General features: G+C 43.5%; 1 protein-coding gene across 1 annotated transcript in view; it reads left to right on the top strand.

The window, feature by feature from the left end:
- Nucleotides 1–18,902, top strand: part of OSBPL10 (oxysterol binding protein like 10) — a gene marked incomplete in the record, with an annotated part of 330,123 nt that overhangs the window by 269,872 nt on the left and 41,349 nt on the right. The window contains 1 exon segment of the mRNA XM_027775946.1: nucleotides 9,617–9,771. Within this exon segment, the coding sequence (XP_027631747.1) occupies nucleotides 9,617–9,771 (155 nt within the window).

Below are 18,902 nucleotides of genomic sequence, written 5' to 3'. Positions count from 1 at the left end.
GCAGCCTTGGCGCCCGCCCGCCTCCTGCCGCCGCCGGCTTAGCAGGGTCCCAGGGGGGACACGCACAGCCCGGAAGGGCCCGCGACGTCCCTCGGTCGGATGCAGCCTTGGCGCCCGCCCGCCTCCTGCCGCCGCCGGCTTAGCAGGGTCCCAGGGGGGACACGCACAGCCCGGAAGGGCCCGCGACGTCCCTCGGTCGGATGCAGCCTTGGCGCCCGCCCGCCTCCTGCCGCCATTAAAATATTTTTGTTGTTGCTTTTCCAGTTCCCTGAAATGTGTCCTTAGGTTGTCTATTTGCTGCCTTTCTATTCCCCTCTCAGTTCGTGGGTACTAATTGCTATGAACTTCCCTCATGTGATTGCTTTTGCTGTGTCCCATAGGTTATAAAAGTTGTTTGTTCATTATTGTTGGTTTCAGTGAGTCTTTCTATTTCAGTCTTAATTTCTTCAGTGGTTGTGAAGTCATTCAGAGTAGGTTGTTCACTTTCTGTGTGCATATATATTTTTGAGGGTTCTTCTGTAGTTGATTTCAAGTTTGATTCATCGTTGTCAGAAAAGATGCTGAATATATAGTTTCTATGCATTAGAATTTGTAAAGGTTTGTTTTGTGCCCTATTATGTGGTTAATCTTCAAAACTGTTCCATGTGAAAGTGAGAAAAATGTGTATTTTGGTTGTTACATGAAATGTTCTATAGATATCTGTCAAGTCCACTTCATTTGTAGTGTCATTTAGATCTTGCATCTTTCTCTCTCTCTTTTTGTCTAGATGATCTGTTCAGAGGAGACAGTGGGGTACTGAGATCTCCAACCATTACTGTGTTGCAGTCTATCTCTCCTTTTATATCAAGTGGCCTTTCTTTGAAGTATTTAAGTGTCTCGGATTGGATCTGTAGATATAGATAAGTGTTATATCTTCTCGGTGAACTAGCCCTTTTAATACTATATAGTGCCCTTCTTTGTCTCTTACTCTTGAAGTCAGTTTTGTCTGCTATTAGTATCAGGACTCCAGCCCTTTTTTTAGTTTTCATTTGCATGGAATATCTTTTTACAACCTTTCACTCTTAGTCTGTGTATGTCTTTTCTTTTTTTAAAGAATTACTTTATTTAACTTTATTTATTTTTGACCAGAGAGGGAGAGAGGAGGGGGGAGGGAGGGGGGAGAGAAAGAGAGAGAGAGAGAGAGAGAGAAAGCCTCCAGGTCTGGGACTCAAACTGTGGTCAGCCATGTGGGAGTCCAGTGCACTTAACCACCATATCACCTGCTGGCCCCTATATATGTCTTTATCAGTGAGGTATATTTCTTGCATGCAGCATATAGAAAAGTCCTGGTTTTTTGTTTATTTGTTTTTGTTTTTATCTATTCAGCCAGTCTGTGTCTTTACTTAGAGAATTTAATTCATTAACATTCAATGTTATTATCAATACCCTGAGTACTTCTTAAAGAGCTGGTCTAGTGTTGATGAACTCTTTCAGTTTTTGTTTATCTGAGAATGATTTTATTGATTCTTCCCATTTGAAGAATAATCTTACCGGGTATAATATTCTTGATTTAAAGTGTTTTTCTTTTAATGTTTTGAATATATAATTCCAGTCTTTCCTTGCCTGCATTGCTTTAGTTTATTTCTTGGGTCTGAATAGGTATTGGGTAAGATGATGACTGATTGTCTTTTAAAATCATTTTGACTCTGATACTCAGCTGAACAACTATTTTTAGAAAAGTTATTTACTGTCAGTTGCAGGGCTGGGATTAGGATAAGGTAAATGAGGATAGAGCCTTGAGAGCAGTGTTTAAGGGACTGCCAAATCCAAAGTAATTAAAATAAATGATACTTTAATGAATGTTTAAAATCAAAAGATGTTTTAATGACATGAATCCAAGGTCCTACCTTTATGATCTTATTTAACCTTATTTACTTCTATAATGGACCTGTCTCCAAATTCTGTCACATAGGAGGTTGGGACTTCAACAAAGAACATTCAGTCCATAGCAGACGGGATCCAATAGGGTAGGGAGTAGGATAAGGCAAGTAAAGCTGAGTCCCAACAGATAGGCATTTCTTCATTCTTTCCTTTTCCTTCCTCACTTTCTTCCTATTTTCCTGTCTCTATATTGCATTCATTTTGATTAAAAAAATGCATTGCCTGTGGTTCTAACTGGAAATTGTAACAGAGATTTGTGACATAGCAAGACGCTGTCTGGAAAAACTCCCCCTTACACCCCCCGCTCTCTCTCACCCTTTCTCCCACATTTTTCTCTTCTTTCTTTCTTTTTTTTTTTTTGGAGAGATTTTTGCTATAGGACACATGGGCTCACCAGAAAGACAGAGAGAGACAGAGAGATAGAAAGCGAAAAATCACCCCCCAGGGAGGATGGCCATGCCACAATCCCTTCTCCATTCTCCTCCCGGGATCTTGGGCACGCACGCACATGTGCCCAGCGTGAATTTAAGCCACCGGGTCCGGGACTTGAACCATGGTCGGCTACATGGGAGTTCAGCGACATAGCCATTATGCTAACTGCTGGTCCCTCTCCCACAAGTTTCGATCATTAAAAAATAGCACATATCTTGCCTATCCAGTTTCTTTATGCTTCCTTACATTTTTTGCCCAAGGCATGTGTTACCGTTTGCTTGACTGGAGTCCTGGCCAGCTCAGCCTTGTGTGTAACTGCGTTCATAGAGCTCTAGAAGTCTTTTAGTACTGTCTCATTCTGGAGTTTCTCACTCGGCTTCTTTTCTCTGCATATTGGTTAATGTCTTCAATTAGTTTTCTACCCAAGAAGGTAGAATTATTTTCTGAGTCTGTAGTGTTACTGAGAGGGAACGTAGGGTAGAGTGTAAGAGTAAGGGCTCCAGAGAGAGGCTGCCTTGGCTCTAATCTTGATTCCGCCACTTACTAGAGTATTTTATGCCTCTGTTTCTTTGTCTGTCATGGACATAGTGGTCATACCTCCCTCATGGGATCCCTGTTAGGATCAGATGAGTTAATACACAGAAAATCTGTACTGTAGTCCTTGGCCTCTAGCAAGAGCTCAATGAATGTTGGCTATTTTTAGCAGAGGAAAGATCATTTGTCTGGAGATGAACAGTATTCCCTGGCTTCCCGCCAAACTCCAAATCTGTAAACTGTTATTTGCATTCTTCTGTTCATCTGTTCATCTTCAGGCATTTAGTGCTGTAGCAAAATTTAAGACTCACCTAATTTTTCTCCCTTAGGGCAAGCCTAATTTTCCTGCCTAGATAACTGGAAAATTTTTGTCTTGATTTTTATTTAAAAATGTTGTCAAATTTCACGAGCTAAGGACTCTGTATTCTATTCTGTCTACTTTATATGTGTTTTCAATCTCCATAGTAAAAGAACAAATAAAACATCACCAAACTGTGTCTCAATCTGAGCTTTTTCTATACTGATTTTGCAGGAATGTGCTTGTTCCTCTCAGCAGTTCCCCAGCTCTCTGCTCAGCTCAGGACTTCTTCACTTTCATCACTGTCTGTTGATCTGGCCTGTCTTTCAGGAACACAGCCTCTGTCTACTCAGCATCTTCTGTCTTGCGATTGTCATCTGTGTCCTTTGAAGTGACAGCTGGTAGAACTTCTGAACATTCTATTATTTGTCTTTCTGTAGTATTAATTCTACTTTTTCCTGGTGTCAGTGTTCTTTCTCTTTTTCTTTTTTAAAAGATTTTTTTGCCATAGGGTACAAGTACTCACAAGAGAACAAGCGAGAGGGAATGTGAGAAATCACCCCTTGAGGGACTATAGTCCTTTCTTTTTTCATTCTTCTCAGGATTTGGGGCAGGCATGCATACCTGCTGGATGTGATTTTCAAGCTGTTGGGTCTAGGACTTGGACTGCACAGTTGGCCATGTGGGATCCAGGACTTTAACTACCATGCCACATGCTGGCCCATCAGTATTCATTTTAATTCTATGAATACTGTTTCGGTTACCTCATTCTTCCTGAGGCATCCATCTCCTCTTCACCTCAGCCTGTTTTCTTTTTCTGACTTCTGTTCTTGTTGCGTAGAGACTGCTTTATCCTGTCTTGCACAAGTGCTGCATCTCTGTGGTGTTCTCTGGCATTGTCTGTTAGCTATTTCAGTGACACAGGCCTTCTAAGCCATCTTGAATACTATATATATTTTATCTCTGTACCGAAGATCCCTGCCTCCTTATGCATAGGGGATATGTTCCCAGCCCCTGGTGGATGTCTGAAACTGTAGGTAGTATCAAATCTTATATATACTATGTTTTTACATAAAGTTTGCATATGTTTTGCAAAGTCTTTGCATAAAATATCTGCATAAAGCTTAATTTATAAATTAGACACAGTAAGACACTAATGACAAAAACTAATAATAAAAAAGGGCAATCGAGCCAGCAGATGGCATGCAGGTCAAGGTGGCTGGATCTTACATAGCCGACCTGTGTAGTTTGAGACCCTGGCTTGGTGGCTAGAAAATCATGCCAGGTGCATGTATGTGCATGCCACAAATCCCTAGAAGAGGATGGAGGAGAAGGAACTATAGCATGAACATACCCCTGGTGTGTGCTTTCTCATTTTCCCTCCCTCTCTCTCTGGCTGTCTCTGCTCTATCTCTGGCAAGTGCCCGAGAAATATATATCTATAAAAAAAATTAAGAAAAGAACACTTACAACAATATACTTAATAAAAGTTATGTGGATGTGATCTTTCTCAAAATGTCTTTAAAAAATTATTTCCTCCGTAATTGAGAGAGAGGGATAGCATCCCCAATAGGGTCCCGACACTGTGACCCTCTGGCGACCTTCAGTCCCCCTGAGATCCCAGGCAAGAGTATGTTGGCATTCTTTTACTGGGAACCCTTCCCTGTGGAGTTGCCTTCCAGAACACCGTGTTTTCTTGTGCCACCATCCAGCTCTCTCTCAAAAGATCATATCATACTAGCCACAATTGCTTATTTATTATTTTTTTTTTGGAGAGATTTTTTGCTATAGGGCATGTGAGCTCACCACGAAGACAGAGAGAGACAGAGTGACAGAAAGTGAGAAATCACCCCCCAGGAGGGATGGCCACACTGCAGTCCCTTCTCCTCCATTCTTCTCTCGGGATCTTGGGCACACACGCACACACGCCTAGTGTGAGTTTAAGCCACTGGGTCTGGGACTCGAACTGCGGTCGACTACATGGGAGTCTAGCGACATAGCCATTATGCCAACTGCTGGTCTCACGATTGCCTATTTTTGAACTGCAATTGATCCTGAATAACTGAGATGGCAGAAAACTGAGCTGTGGCTATGGAGGGACTACTGTAGAATCCTTTTTACTCACTTTATGTTAACATTTTTCTTCTTCATCTTCAAATAAGATGGGTTGAGCTGGATTCTTAAATCCATACTCTTTTTTTTAATTAAAAAATTTTTTTGTAATTATGCATGCATGAGAAAGAGAGAAAGAAAGAAGCACGGCACACTCCACAGGGTCTTGTCCATCCATGACACCCTTTCCCCTGCCCTCCAGCTTCTCAGGATTCTAGGCACTCACATACATGTCCAACGTGTTTTCACATTGACCTGGGGATCTAAACCCATGGCCTCCAGCCTTCCAAGCACTTAGGTTCTACTGTGCTATAGTAGCCTGGCCAATCCATAGTCATGTTTTAGAGCAGCTGGGCTGACCTGAGGTGGGTTTTTCTCCTAGCCTTACCTTTGCGTTCTTTAGTATTCTGAATCCATGGAGTACACAGAAAACTACACTCCCCAGCATGCATTGCTACTTTTATTTGTCTATCACAGGATACTGTGTACCACTGCTCAGTCAGACTCCCTGCCTTTCTTGTGTCCTGAGTTATCATCATTGGGTGATGGTGGTGTGGAGGAGAGGAAGAGGCAGAGCTGAGGTGTGAGAGTAAAGGAGAGAACACTGTCTTGATTGCCTTGGCAAGCAGATCTAATTTTTTCCTTTGCTTATTAAGATTTCCTAAATAACTCTTAAAGGACATTTATTATTTGTGTAATTTTAAAAATGCCCAGGTCTCTGAAGCAGGAGTCAGTCAGCAGGACAAGTAAGAAGTGTCTGTCCACCTCTCTTATGAAAGGTTCTGGTGTTTCAAATCCTGGGATGGTTTTCTTAGTCCAGCTCCATTTGCCTTATCGTTTATGGTCATCTCTCAAGGTCTGGTGTTAGCACCTCTTCAGCCTTTGGTTTTAATGTTGTGGGTTTTCACCTTTTAAAAAAATGACATTAAACCAAAGCCTTTTTGCCACTTTTTTAAACTGTGGTAAAATATACGTAACATAAAGTTTATCATTTTAACTGTCTTTATGTGTACACTCAGTAGTGTCAAATACATTCACGTTGTTGTATGACTAATCTTTGAAACTCTTCTCGTGTTGTAGAACTGGCGCCCCATACCTGGTAAATAGTAGCTGCCCATTGGCTCCCACACACTCTCCAGCTCCTGGCCACAACACTCATACCTTTTGCCTCTCTTGTGGCCATTTTAAATTTTGAATTTTTAGGAGCTTATGAAACTCACTGTTGAGATTTGCTGTCTCTGAATATCTTGACATCCATTCATTCACTCACTCAGCACATATATCTTGAGCATGTACTCTTTGTCAGATCATGTTTCAGATTCTGGGGATCCAGCCCTGAGCAAGGGTAGCTTAGATGGTTTTTATGTTGCTAACAGAAATCCTTAAGGCTAGGTGATTTTATAAAGAAGATACTGGTTTATTTACAAACTCATAATTCTGGAGGCTGGGAAGTTCAAAGTCTCAGGTCTACAACATTGTCAGCAGCACAGAGGATGGCAGGTACATGCAGAGGAAGAGATCCTGGCCTCTTTTATAATAACCAGCTCTTGTGAGGACGAACCCCTCTTCGTGAGAGCTCAAACTCATTGCATCTCGCGAGATATCTATCAATCTGTTCATGAGACTGTTGCCTCCCTTTTATGATCGCTATGAACCAATCACTGCCTCCTAGACCCCACCCTGGAACACCATGAAGGAAGTAAGTTTTCACCCAATACTTTTAAGATATGGTCAGTGTGATCAAGCCCCAACACATGAATTTCTGGGAGACATGTTCAAACCACAGCAAAGAACGGTGTCCTCTGTGCCCTAAAGGGGCTGACGCTCTAGGGAGAAGAGAAAACCAGTAAGTACCTGAGTGCACCGATGTGTTCAGAGAGTACGGTCAAGTCCTGTGATAACAGCGGTCAGAGTGATAGGGAGTTTTGGGGGGCCCTGCTTTGGCTTGGGAGGTCCCAGAAGGCTTCTCTGCACAAGTGATGTTTAGCTGATGCCTGGATTGGTATAGAAGATGTCTTCTCTCCATGGAGAAGGGCTGGAGGAAGAAGGAACAGGGTGCACCAAGGCTCTAAGACTGTGATGAAATGAGCTCATTTGAGGAATGGAAAAAACATCAGCATGACTTGAGCGTAGCAAGCAGCAGGGAGAGAACGAAACCAGACTGATCCGGTTGCTGGGCTCTAGAGGAAGCCAGGCAGTTTAAGTTTCAGTCCAGTTGCAATGAGGAGCCACTTGAAGCTTTTGGGCTAGCTTGTCATGTGGTGGTTAAGGCGGCAGCATCCCATGTGGCCAGCTGTGCTTCAAATCCCAGACCTGAAAGACTGGAAAATATGCTGGGTACATGTACATGGGTCCCCCAAATCCTGAGAAGAGAAGGGAGGAGAAGGGATCGCAGCACGGCCATCCACCCTGGGGGTGATTTCTCACCCCTGCCCCCTTTCTCCTCTCTGCCTCTTGCTGGTGAGAGAGAGAAAGAACATGCTTTTTTGCTATAGGGCACATGGTACATACACATGTGTGCGTATTGCACACAGTAACACTTGTGCATGCACATATGTATATCCCTTCATCTGTCTCTGTTATTTAGCTTCTATCAACCAGATTTCCCCAGGGTATTAAAAGGTCATAGAGGGACCAGCAGTTGGCGTAATGGCTATGTCGCTGGACTCTCATGTAATTGACCACGGTTCGAGTCCCAGACCTGGTGGCTTAAACTCACACCAGGCATGTGTGCATGCATGCCCAAGACCCCAAGAGGAGAATGGAGGAGAAGGGATTGCGACATGGCCATCCTCGCTGGGGGGTGATTTCTCGCTTTCTGTCTCTCTGTCTCTCTTGGTCTTTCTGTCTTTCTGGTGAGTGCACGTGTCCTATAGCAAAAAGCTCTCCAAACATAAATAAATAAATAAATGTAGAGTCTTCCTTGAGTAATTCTAGTGGAAAGGCTGATGGGCGTGATTACTTTATGGCTGGAACATCTGAATCCCTGAAAGACTGAGTCTAATTCACTTGAGTCAGTCTCTGCTGTAGCTAGTCTTTTATTTTTTATCATTGATCCTGCTCTTAGGCTGGGAACAGAATCACAGAGTATAAATCAGCTTGAATTTGAGATCTCATCATTGTAATAGCAGAATTTTCTGGAGGTAAAGAAACCCTCTTCTTATCCCCTAAGCAGATAAAACTATTCTGTAATGCTACGTGACTACGTGACCCTTAAGTATGATCATAGTGTGGTCATATGTTCTGAGCTGTTAATTATGTTAATTGGCATTGAAAGCACGTTTTGAGTCATTATTTTTGATAAAATCTGGCTGGAATAGTTTGTTGGTTTGTTTTGTTTTGTTTTTGCTGTATAGCAGGTGTGTTCACCAGAGAGAGATGGGGGTGGGGAATGAGAAATCACCCAGCAGGAGGAATGGCCATACCACAATCCTTTCTCCTCCTTTCTCCTTGGGATTTTGGGCATGCACATACGTACATGCGCCAGAATGATTTTCGAACCATCAGTTCTAGGACTTGAACTGTGGGATTGGCCATGTGGGACCCAGCCACCTTAGCTTCCACACCACTTACTGGTCCCTGATTTTGATTTTGATTGTAAATATTTATTTATTATTGGGTTATCAGAAAAATCATAATGTATTTTTCTTTGTTTTTCTATGCAAAAACGTGTCATGATTTTTCCAGCAACCCAGTGTTTTAATTGAACGAGGGCACATGTGCTCACAAGAGAAAAACAGATAAGAAGGGGAGAATACATCCCCTCATGGGGCATAGTCACATTGCAATCCCTTCTCCATTTTTTTCATCCTCTTGGGATTTGGGGCATGCATACACACATGCCTGCTGTGTTTTTCAAGCCTAGCGTGCGTGATGCTCCTAACTCAAACAGCTAGTATTGGTTTGGACTTTGAACATGCACACACACACGCGTGGTGTGTTTTTCAAGCCTCCAGGGCCAGGATTCAAACCATAGTAGACGGGCTCCCGGGGATGGCCCTAAAAATATTTGTTGAAGGTTAAAAAAATAGTAAGAAAAACACTTTTATCTGACTTTGGTACAATAGGAGTTGTTTTTTGTCCAAGGTTGAGGAGAAAAGCAACCTGTGTGGGTTCTGATTCTGATATTATACAGAAGGCTGTGCAGATGTGAATAATGAGAATCTGTACTTGGTACGCCATTCCAGTCCAGCCCTGCCGGGTATCCCACCGGGCCCGTTTTCTGTAGGTGTCGTCACGGTCATTGAGGTCCAGATATTTCTTGAGCTATGAATGTTTCATTTAGAAAAGACTTGGCATCATTCTAGGTCTTTATTTCAGAGAACATCCTGGGATGGCACGGGCCCAAGTCACATTCCACAGAGCAGCTGAAAAATGGGACACTTGGCTCTTTGCCCTCAGCCAGTGCCAACATACCCTGGGCAATTTTACCCAACTCCGCCGAAGATGAACAGACCTTACAGCCAGAGCCAGAGGTAAGCCAGCAGTTAGTCCTCCGTCAGCGCATCCATGGCTGGTGTTATCGCTTGTTCAGAAATACCATAATTATATTTGTAACTTGCTCGTCTCTTTAAGAGGAAACAAATTCTAAAATGGAAGAATTGCCCGCAGAGACAAAATCGGCTCCATGCATGCCTGCCACTTCTCTTTTCTTGTGTTTGGCAGCTGCCGTGGGCGAATTGCAATCCTACGGATGAGAAATCTCCTATTTGCATTGACATGGGAGTTGCTTGAACTCCCCAAGGGAGAGAAATTCTAACAGACCCTGTGCGATGGTGCCTGTTGACCTGAAGGGAGCAGTTACAACATATGATGTCGCTCCCCTGATGAATGGCTTGTTCTCATGGTCTGTGCTGAGACCAGCTCCTGCCTCACGTGCACGACTCTGCATGCTGCTGACCCAGGCCAGGGTGTGTGGGGCAGCGGCCCAGCCTCTTGCAGGTGCTGGGCTGCAGCTCGGTTCAGGCTGCAGAGGATGGCCGTCCTACCCCGTCAAGGAGGAGCAACCCTTGCAGATCTTGACAACCGATGAGCTCCCTCAGGCTTCACGGCCTGTCTGCCCTCCCGCTGGGCTCTCCTGACCCTGTCTAAGTGACAGTGGAAAGGGAGCCAGATGCAACGTTTCCTTTTGTCAATTTTGCTTAATGTCATGAGTGAATTTTTGTTTTTCTTTTGACGCCCACGTTCTCTTGATGTGGTCTCTTGAACCGAGCTGAGACTTAACTTTAACTGTGGGTTAGAGGGTGTTCTTAATTTCACTGGAAGTCATTTTAGCCTGAAAACTGGATTGAGTTGTCAGAAAAGTCATGACGCGTTTTGGCATAGAACAACATAGAAAAAAGAATACATCATGATGTTTCCTGCCAACAGAACACTCACCAGACCTATCTTGTAAGGTGGAATGCCTCAAGACAGCTTCTCCAATCGAATGGGCTTGGTTATCCATTGACGTTTTTCTCTAAGCATAAGATTATTTTATTCATTAACTTAGGAGCATAGCTCTTTAAAAGGTAGCATTGCTCTGCCTACAAATAACGTCATTAGCTTTTTCTTTTTCTTCTTCTTCTTTTTTTTTTTTTTTTTGTAAAGAATTATTTCTTTATTATCTTTCTTTTTCAATTTTGACCAGAGAGAGACAGAGAGGGCAAGTCACCAGGTCCGAGACTCGAACCTTGATTGGCCATGTGGGAGTCCAGCACCCTTAGCCACCACACCACCTGCTGGCCCCCTGTTATTAGCTTCTTTAAGGTGTCTTAGCAGCGTGAAGCGGGTAGGGGATGTGGAATTTTGTCAGGTGTTCAGCCTCTGTCTGTACACGGAGTTGCAGGCTACGAAAACACACAGCTGGTGTGTGAGTGAATCGGAAGGTAAGTTGGCAACTGTGCGAATGGGAGGAGCCTGCTCTCACATTGCCCGTCTGGGAGATGGGCTGGGTTGGCATTTGAAGATGGGGTGCCTAGCTGCTAAAGAGCAAAAAAAAAAAAAAAAAGTACAATATCCTTCTTTCTCTTAGCAAAGAACCTTTGGGGGTTCACCATAATGAACATAGTTAAAGTCTTGCTCTAGAGGGAAATTAGACGCACAGAGAAGTGAGTTATTAGATTTTTAGTAACCATTTTTTAGATCTCATTCCCAGCAGCATTCTTAGGCAAACTGAACAGCAGCTATAACCTAATAAACCTACTAATTTATTCCTGGGGATATTTCTTACTTCATGAGTCCTTTTTTAGCATTTTTTTCTGCTTTTCCCTGGTAGGTGCTTCCTCTGGCCCCTGACGTTTGAAAGGCCAGGCATACGGTTTTTCCATAACATTGTTACCCCCCTCTGCTTCACCCCTCAGTACCACTGGCAGGAGATAGTATATAGCTATTCATGAGAAATAGCTAGTTTCAAGTTCAACTTTTTCAAAGTACCCTGAAGGAGAAGAACTAGGCAGAGCTTCTTCCATTAAGTCAGGAACAATCATTAATTTCTGGATGTCATTTTGGCCCTTAAAGCTTTTGTTAGAGCAATGGTAGATACTATCTGATGATTTCTCAGAGCATTGAGAGACTTATGGGGTAGGACAGTGTTTCGACGATTTTCCGAGAAGAGAGAATTCGAGTTTTTGGCAAATATTCCCCCTCATTCTTTTTTTTTCCAGCAACAGCTCTGGTGGGTGATTCTCACAACTCAAACAGCTAGTGTTGGTTGGATACTATTTTTCATTTTAGACCAATGTACTTTGTCACCTTTTTTTGTCTTAATTTGTTGAAGAATCCAGCAATAGCCACCCAATAGTTTTGCTGTCAGTAAAAGGAAAATGTGGGGCCAGCAGGCGGCATGGTGGTTAAGGTGCTAGACTCCCACATAGCAGGCCACGGTTCGAGTCCCAGGCATGGCAGTTTGGAAATCACACTGAACAAGTGTTTGCATATGCTCAAAATTCTAGGAGGAAAATGGAGGAGAACGGACTATGGGTGTCGTCCTCCCTGGGAGTGATTTCTTACTTTCCCTCTCTCTCTCCAGTGAGCACATATGCCCTATGGCAAAAACCTCTAAAAAAAAAAAAAAAAAAGGGAAATACGTTTCCATTGTCTTCCTCTGTGCAGTTTGGAGAAATAACCCAGGGAGTGAAGTGAAATCCTGAAAGGCTAAAATGTCCTTAGGAGAGGGCTAGTATGTGGCGTGGTGTTTAAAGTTCTGGGTCCCACATGCCTGACTGTGTGCAGTTCAAGTCTCAGACCTGGTGGCTTGAAAAATACGCTGGATGTGTGTGCATGCCGAAAACCTTGAGAGGAGACAGGAGGAGACAGTACAGCATGGCCGTCCTCCCGGAGGTGAAGACGGGTGATTTACTTTCCCTCTCTCACTGTCTCTCTCCAGCGAGTATATGTATCCTATGGCAAAAATCTAAAAAATAAAAAAATTAAAAAATAAAAATGTCCTTAGGAGAAGGTTTCTTCAATATTGTTACTTGTGTGAGCAATCATTGGGGAACTAAGAATTGTAGTTACTGTGGTACTTTACCTGTGTAAACTATTCGGGTTTTTTATTTTGATTATGTTTGGTTGTTGGGGAAATAATTAGGGTATAAAGCGTACCTCCCGCTCACTGCTTTTGGTTCATCATAGAAGAACTTACATGTGGGAAACTAATGGATTTTCATACTTAGTCTGTTTAATTCCCAGCAGAATGGAAGCTTGAAGAGCCGTGTGTATTTAATACGTGAGTTAGAAGGGAACTGTGGTTGGCTGTGTTATCAAATGCAGGGATCTTAAAATTTCATTCTGCTGGGCCAGAACTAACTGAATGTGGAAATGAAATATCCCTCCATAATGAGACGCGTTAGATCTTTGTTCCACCCATTAGTAGAACCATTTTTCAACTCTCTAACACCATTTCAGATGTACATTGACATAGAGAAAGGCTTTGTGATGCTTTCTTCTGTGAAGAGTACCTCCTTTTAGGATAGGAAGGATGGGAGTGGGATAGGTCCTGTGGGCTGACTCTGGACCTTCATTTCACTCTCCTGATTGGAGAGTTTGGAAATCCAACTTTCTGTGTCCCAGACTTTCTCACAGCTGGGTTTTAAGAAAGACACATAGTAGAGAAATGCATTTGTGGGAGTCTAGAAGATGACGTTCCTTCTGCTGGTGTTGCTGGCAGCCAGGGGCTGGGAGATCGGAGTGTCTCAGGTCGTGGCGATGGCCAGCCTCACCATTCTAGGGTCGCCATGCCGCCTGCCTGGGTGTGAGAAGGTAGCCAGCTAACTTCTGGACGATGGCTACCTTCAACGGCGTGTCCTTGAATTCAGAATGCTAAGGGATTCATGACTTTTGTCCCTTTACTCTTCTCAGGGCTTCTGTCAGCCCCTAATTCGCATGTCCAAACCCTTCCTGACGAAATACCTGGGTGCCCTACACTGCATGTGACTGGTGGGGTGGTTGGGATGTGAGAGCACATGTGTTGTGGGCACCCAGCCGAGTGACAGCTCACACAGGACCAGGCACACCTGCCTTCCCAGAGGACGCATCTGAGAGACAAAAACCTAATTTTTAAAAAGGTCAAGTGTATTGGAGCATAATTCAGAAATGATGCAATTCACCCTTTTAAAATACATCCGTATCAAGTTTGCTCCAAGGCCTAGTGATTTGGTAGCCAAATGCCACGTGGCTAACTGTGTGGCTTGAAAAACATGTGAAGCGCATGCATGTGCATGCTCATAGTCCTGACGGGATTGAGCAATGGAGGAGAAGAGATTGTGACCTAAGTGCCCCATGGTAGGATACTTCGTCCATCTCTCTCTCTCTCTCTCTCTCTCTCTGTCTCTCTCACTGCCTCTCTTGGGTGAACATGTGCTCCCTTTAGCAATTAAAAAAATGAAATGTAGCACAATCAATGTGAACAAATCGAAGCATAGAACCATTCTGCCCCCACTCCTCAACTTGTGTCCTTTTAGTCAGTTCTTCCCCCCACCTTGGACAGCCACCAACCTGTTTTCTGTCCCTACAATTTTGTCTTTCTCAGAATGTCATAGAGATGGAGGTGTAGAGTGTGCAGCCCTTTGCGGTGAGCTGCTTTCTCATAGCAAAATGCCTTTGGAATTCGTCTACGTTATGTGAACCGTGGTAGTGCATTCTTGCTGAGTGGTCTCCACTGGACCCACTGGTTTTTTGTTTTTTCATTTTTTTGAGAGGAGGGCTGTTTTGTTTTGTTTTGTTTCTAAGAGAGATCTTTGCTACATGGTGCATGCGCTCACCAGAGAGACAGAGACACGCACATACACACATGCACCTGGCTTGAGTTTCAAGCCTCCCAGTCTGGGACTCGAACTGCATTTGGCCATGTGATGGTCCAACAACTTAACTGCTATACCATCTGCTGACCCCTGCACTGGGAATGATTTTTAAGTTGCTGAGTCTGAGACTCGAACCGCACAGTCAGCCATGTGGGGTCCAGCATTTTAACCTGCACCCCACCTGGTAGCCCAAGACCCACAGTTTTTTTTATTCATCCACTAGTTGAAGGACATTTGGTAAACTTGAAAAACTTGTTCAACTCCTCCACAGGAAAGATGTTTTCATTGAAAACAATGTTGTGTTCATTATTTGAGGTAAATATTTGACGCCCAGACAAATAATACCTGGCCTTAGGAGAAGCAGTGCTGCGAGCCCCTCCACCAGAGACCCTAAGCAGAGGGTTTCTGAGTCTGCCTCAGGAGCACACTGTCACCTCCTGCCAGCCTCTGTGTTGATTGCCCCTGGTAGAACCTTTGCCTCGTTAATTATCCGGACTGCAAGTGACAGCAGCGCTATCAAGAGACCACATATCCTAAACCCAGATCTAGCAGTTTTAGAAAGCCTTGTCATAACGTCCCTTGTCACTGAATATTGATTAGCATATGAGTTAGCCAAAAGGACTTCGGCTAGAAAATCGCATAACTGAATTTTCAAATCGGCAAGCCATACTCCACCTGGCTCCAAAGGGAAAAAGATGTTTTAAGAATAAAACAAGCGTGGTTGGCAGGTGGCATGGTGGTTAAGGGCACTGGACACCCACATGGCCAACCACAGTGTGAGTCCTGGTCCTGGTGGCTTGCTCTCTCTCTCTCTTGCTCTCGCTCTCGCTCTCGCTCTCACTCTGTCCCTTTCTGGACAAAGTAAAATAAATAAATAAAGTTAAATAAAATAGTGGTTTAACAAAGAAAAAAAAAAGAAAGAAGAAAGGAAGAAGACAAATATAAAAGATGTAGCTTAGTTCTGCCTCAAGAAGAATTGTCACGCACTTGATTGAACTGGCTATTTCGGCACTGAACTTTTGAACCACTTAACCACGTATAAAGCTGTTAATTTGACATCCTCTGACATTCAAGGAGAAGCCTGGCCAGGATAAGTCCTTCAACCTGTTTTTGTCATCTCTTTATTCTTCAATTCCACCATCCATAACTATATAAACAGATAGGTGTTGATTGAAGATATAACAGGTATGGGATGGTGAGAGCTTCTTAAAGATAAACAAGGGAATATGTTGTTTTGATCCTTTAGATAATTCTTTTAACACAAATGTTCACTCTTAAAGGTTTGCTCAAAATATTTGACACATATTTATTTGTTATCAACAGTTCGACCCAGGAACGAAGCAGCTATAATTGACTTATAATGATTGGGAATGACTTTGCTGAATCCTGTGAAGACATTCATTCCAAATGGTTGCAATAATGGGCATTTTGATCACATTTAAGATTTGTTATAAGGAAGTTTGTGGGGGACGGGATTCCTCTTCTCCCCTCCATTCCTCAACCCATTGTCACACACAGTTTGATGGGATTTCCTTCCCAGATACCATACAATAGATTTTTTTTTTAAGTCATGGCCTTTGAATCACTAAATCCCAGAACACTCTTTAAGGACCAAGTGGCCTCTTCTCAAACTGGAGTAACTGACTACCTTTCCAAGCATCACATGACTGGTCAGTGGAAGAGACAAAATATTTAGATTTGTTTTCCCCAAGTTAGTGCTCTTTCCTGTGTACCACACCTTCTCTGATACTGGGTAGGATGATCTGAGTGCAAGTAACAGAAAATCCAGCACCTAATAGCTTAAACAGTGATACATTTCATTTTTTTCAGATGAGAATTCTGGCAGGTGGTGCCGGGCTTACTGCCACAATTCCTGATGGCCTCAAAGATACAGATGTCTTCCATTTTTGCTTCTGTTGGCTTTGCCTTATATTTGTCACTTCCTGGTTGCAACATTCTAAGCATTGCATTCTTACGATGTGTCCTTCAGGGTGTACCTCTCAATACTTTGCCCTTTTATCTGACAAGGGAACATCCCCTTCCTCCCCAAGTACTCTTCCCCTGTTACCTCACAGCCAACACTGGATCACGCCTACCCCAAATCTATGGCTGGTCATGGGTAACTGACCTGCCAGTCACCCTCCCTGGCTGCAGAGGAGTATGCCTTACCTGGGATCAAAGGAAGCTCAGATTCCAGAAAGCTCAGAATTGAGTTTCTATTAGTAAAGAGACAGGGGTCACATCCTTTGGACAGTAACAGAGTGTGTCTACCGTACTCCACATCCACCCCACCTCCCCAAGTCTCGGCCGTTTCATTTCATAGGCTAAGTTCTTCGAGGGCAGACCCATGTCTGAGTCCTCTCTGGAGAGTCCAAAATACTATTTAGGAAATTACTGTGTGCATAGTAGACACTCCATAAAAATTTTTAATTGCCAGAGGGTATGTTGCTTGCCAGAGAGAAACAGAGAGACAGAGAGAGCAAGCGAGAAGAAGGAGGAAGCACCCCCCAATGTGGCATGGGCATACCGCCATCCCGTCTTCATGTCCTCCATTGTGTCAGGATTTGGGCCTTGACTAGCTGTCCAGCAGGTACTAGACAGTGGTGGTTATATGTGGAATGCTTATCATAACGGTGTAGAAGAGCCCCTGAGGGCAATCCATGCAGATTCTGACACTAGAGAAGTGTGATTTGATCATCTGGAGTTTTTGCCTCCTATGGCTGTTGGTCTGGAAGGAAAGTGGTCCATACACCGGGCAAATGTTGAAGGTAGTCCTCCTAGCTATCAGACCTCAGGGCTTCCTAAAACCAAAAGGATTCAAGTTGTTACTCATGCATGGAAATACTGCTCTCTCGTTGGTGTTCTGTGTCCCAGTGTAGTGAGATGGTGATTATTCATCTACTCAAGTATTTGTTTATACATTCAACAGATGATTAGTTGGGCTTGTGTGTTACATGTGGAATGGAGCCCTTCTTACTTTAGCAGGTTTTTGTAACCCAACTTATTAGCTCCATGTATGTTTCATAATTATAATTACTTATTATCTCAAGAGTAGAAGCAAGAGTAATGGTTCTTAGCCAAGTGATGTTCAAAGGTTAGTATGCCACGACTGTGTAGGTCCTGGTGGCCACGGTCTACCCGCGACCTGCAGTAATTGAGCTGCCATGGACTTTGAAGATGTGTTTCTCTGGGACTCTAATAGGCTGTAATTATTCTGCCACCCATAGTTAAGAGCCATTTCTGTCTTGCAAAAAAAGCATTTTCTGCCCTCCTTCCTTCTCTTTCTTCAGAGCTGAACAACATAACCATCACACACAAATCGAAGCCCTGCATGTATTTTTCAAAGAACTTCTTAGACTTGGGTTTTGGCAGCTTTCTTGAGTTCTCTGACTGTAAAGCATGACAGGATATTTTTTCTGTACAGCTTTGGGGAGTTCATGTCACTTTATGCTATTTTTTTCATGGACTTTTTTCTCTTTTCATTCTTTATCCCTCTTTCCATTCTTCATTTTCATAGGTAATAATAAAATTGTGTCCTTGGGGCCAGCAAGTGGCATGGCTGACTGTGGTGCGAGTCCCAGATCTGGTGGCTTGCTTTCTCACTTTCCGTCACTCTCTCTCACTCTGTCCCACTCTGGTCAAATTAAAATAAATAAATAATATAGTTAAATAAAATAATTCTTTAAAAAAAAAGATTTTGTCCTGTTGGCTAGGTGTCTCCCTTATGAGTGAGGACTGGACTATACTAGAAGGTCCCAGAGCTTGCCTTTGCATGGGTTAGGGGAATGTGGGGCTTTTAGTGAGTTCCAGCATAGGAATAAATGAGTCTTTGGGGCCTAGTCACCATGTCACCTCCCTTCCCTCCCCTCCCCCCAAGCCAGTGTGGCTTTGTGACATAAACACCCAGCAGAGTGTTGAGGAGGTGGCCACCTTGGATTTACCATTTGTGAGCTGGCGCCATATGAAAAAAATCAGCACCAAGTGGTGTAATCTCTCGTATCCTGCAGCCGTACCCAAAGGATTAAGCGCTTTGAAACTGGTGAATGAAAGGGCTTTAAAGCACTGCGGTGTTTCGGTGTTTCGTGTATGGTGTTCCCCTCTGCTTCCTTCTTCCTCCTTTCCCTCCTGTCAGTCCTGTTACCACGAAGGGAGAAAGTCAGATCTGAACCAGAGCTGAACAGCTGACGAGATTGTAGCCATGTGGTATGACAACTTTTAGTATTCTGTGGTTCTGGGTATTTCTTCTCACCCTATACCTGTGGCCCCGAATTTCACAACTCCTTCGCTCCCCCCTCGCCTGCCTGTCCCGCAACAAGCTTTCCCCC

Source organism: Tupaia chinensis, unplaced genomic scaffold (assembly GCF_000334495.1).
Source record: "Tupaia chinensis unplaced genomic scaffold, TupChi_1.0 Scaffold000617_2, whole genome shotgun sequence".
In the NCBI taxonomy this organism is placed as follows: Eukaryota; Metazoa; Chordata; class Mammalia; order Scandentia; family Tupaiidae; genus Tupaia; species Tupaia belangeri.
This window is presented reverse-complemented; position numbering and strand designations above follow the sequence as displayed.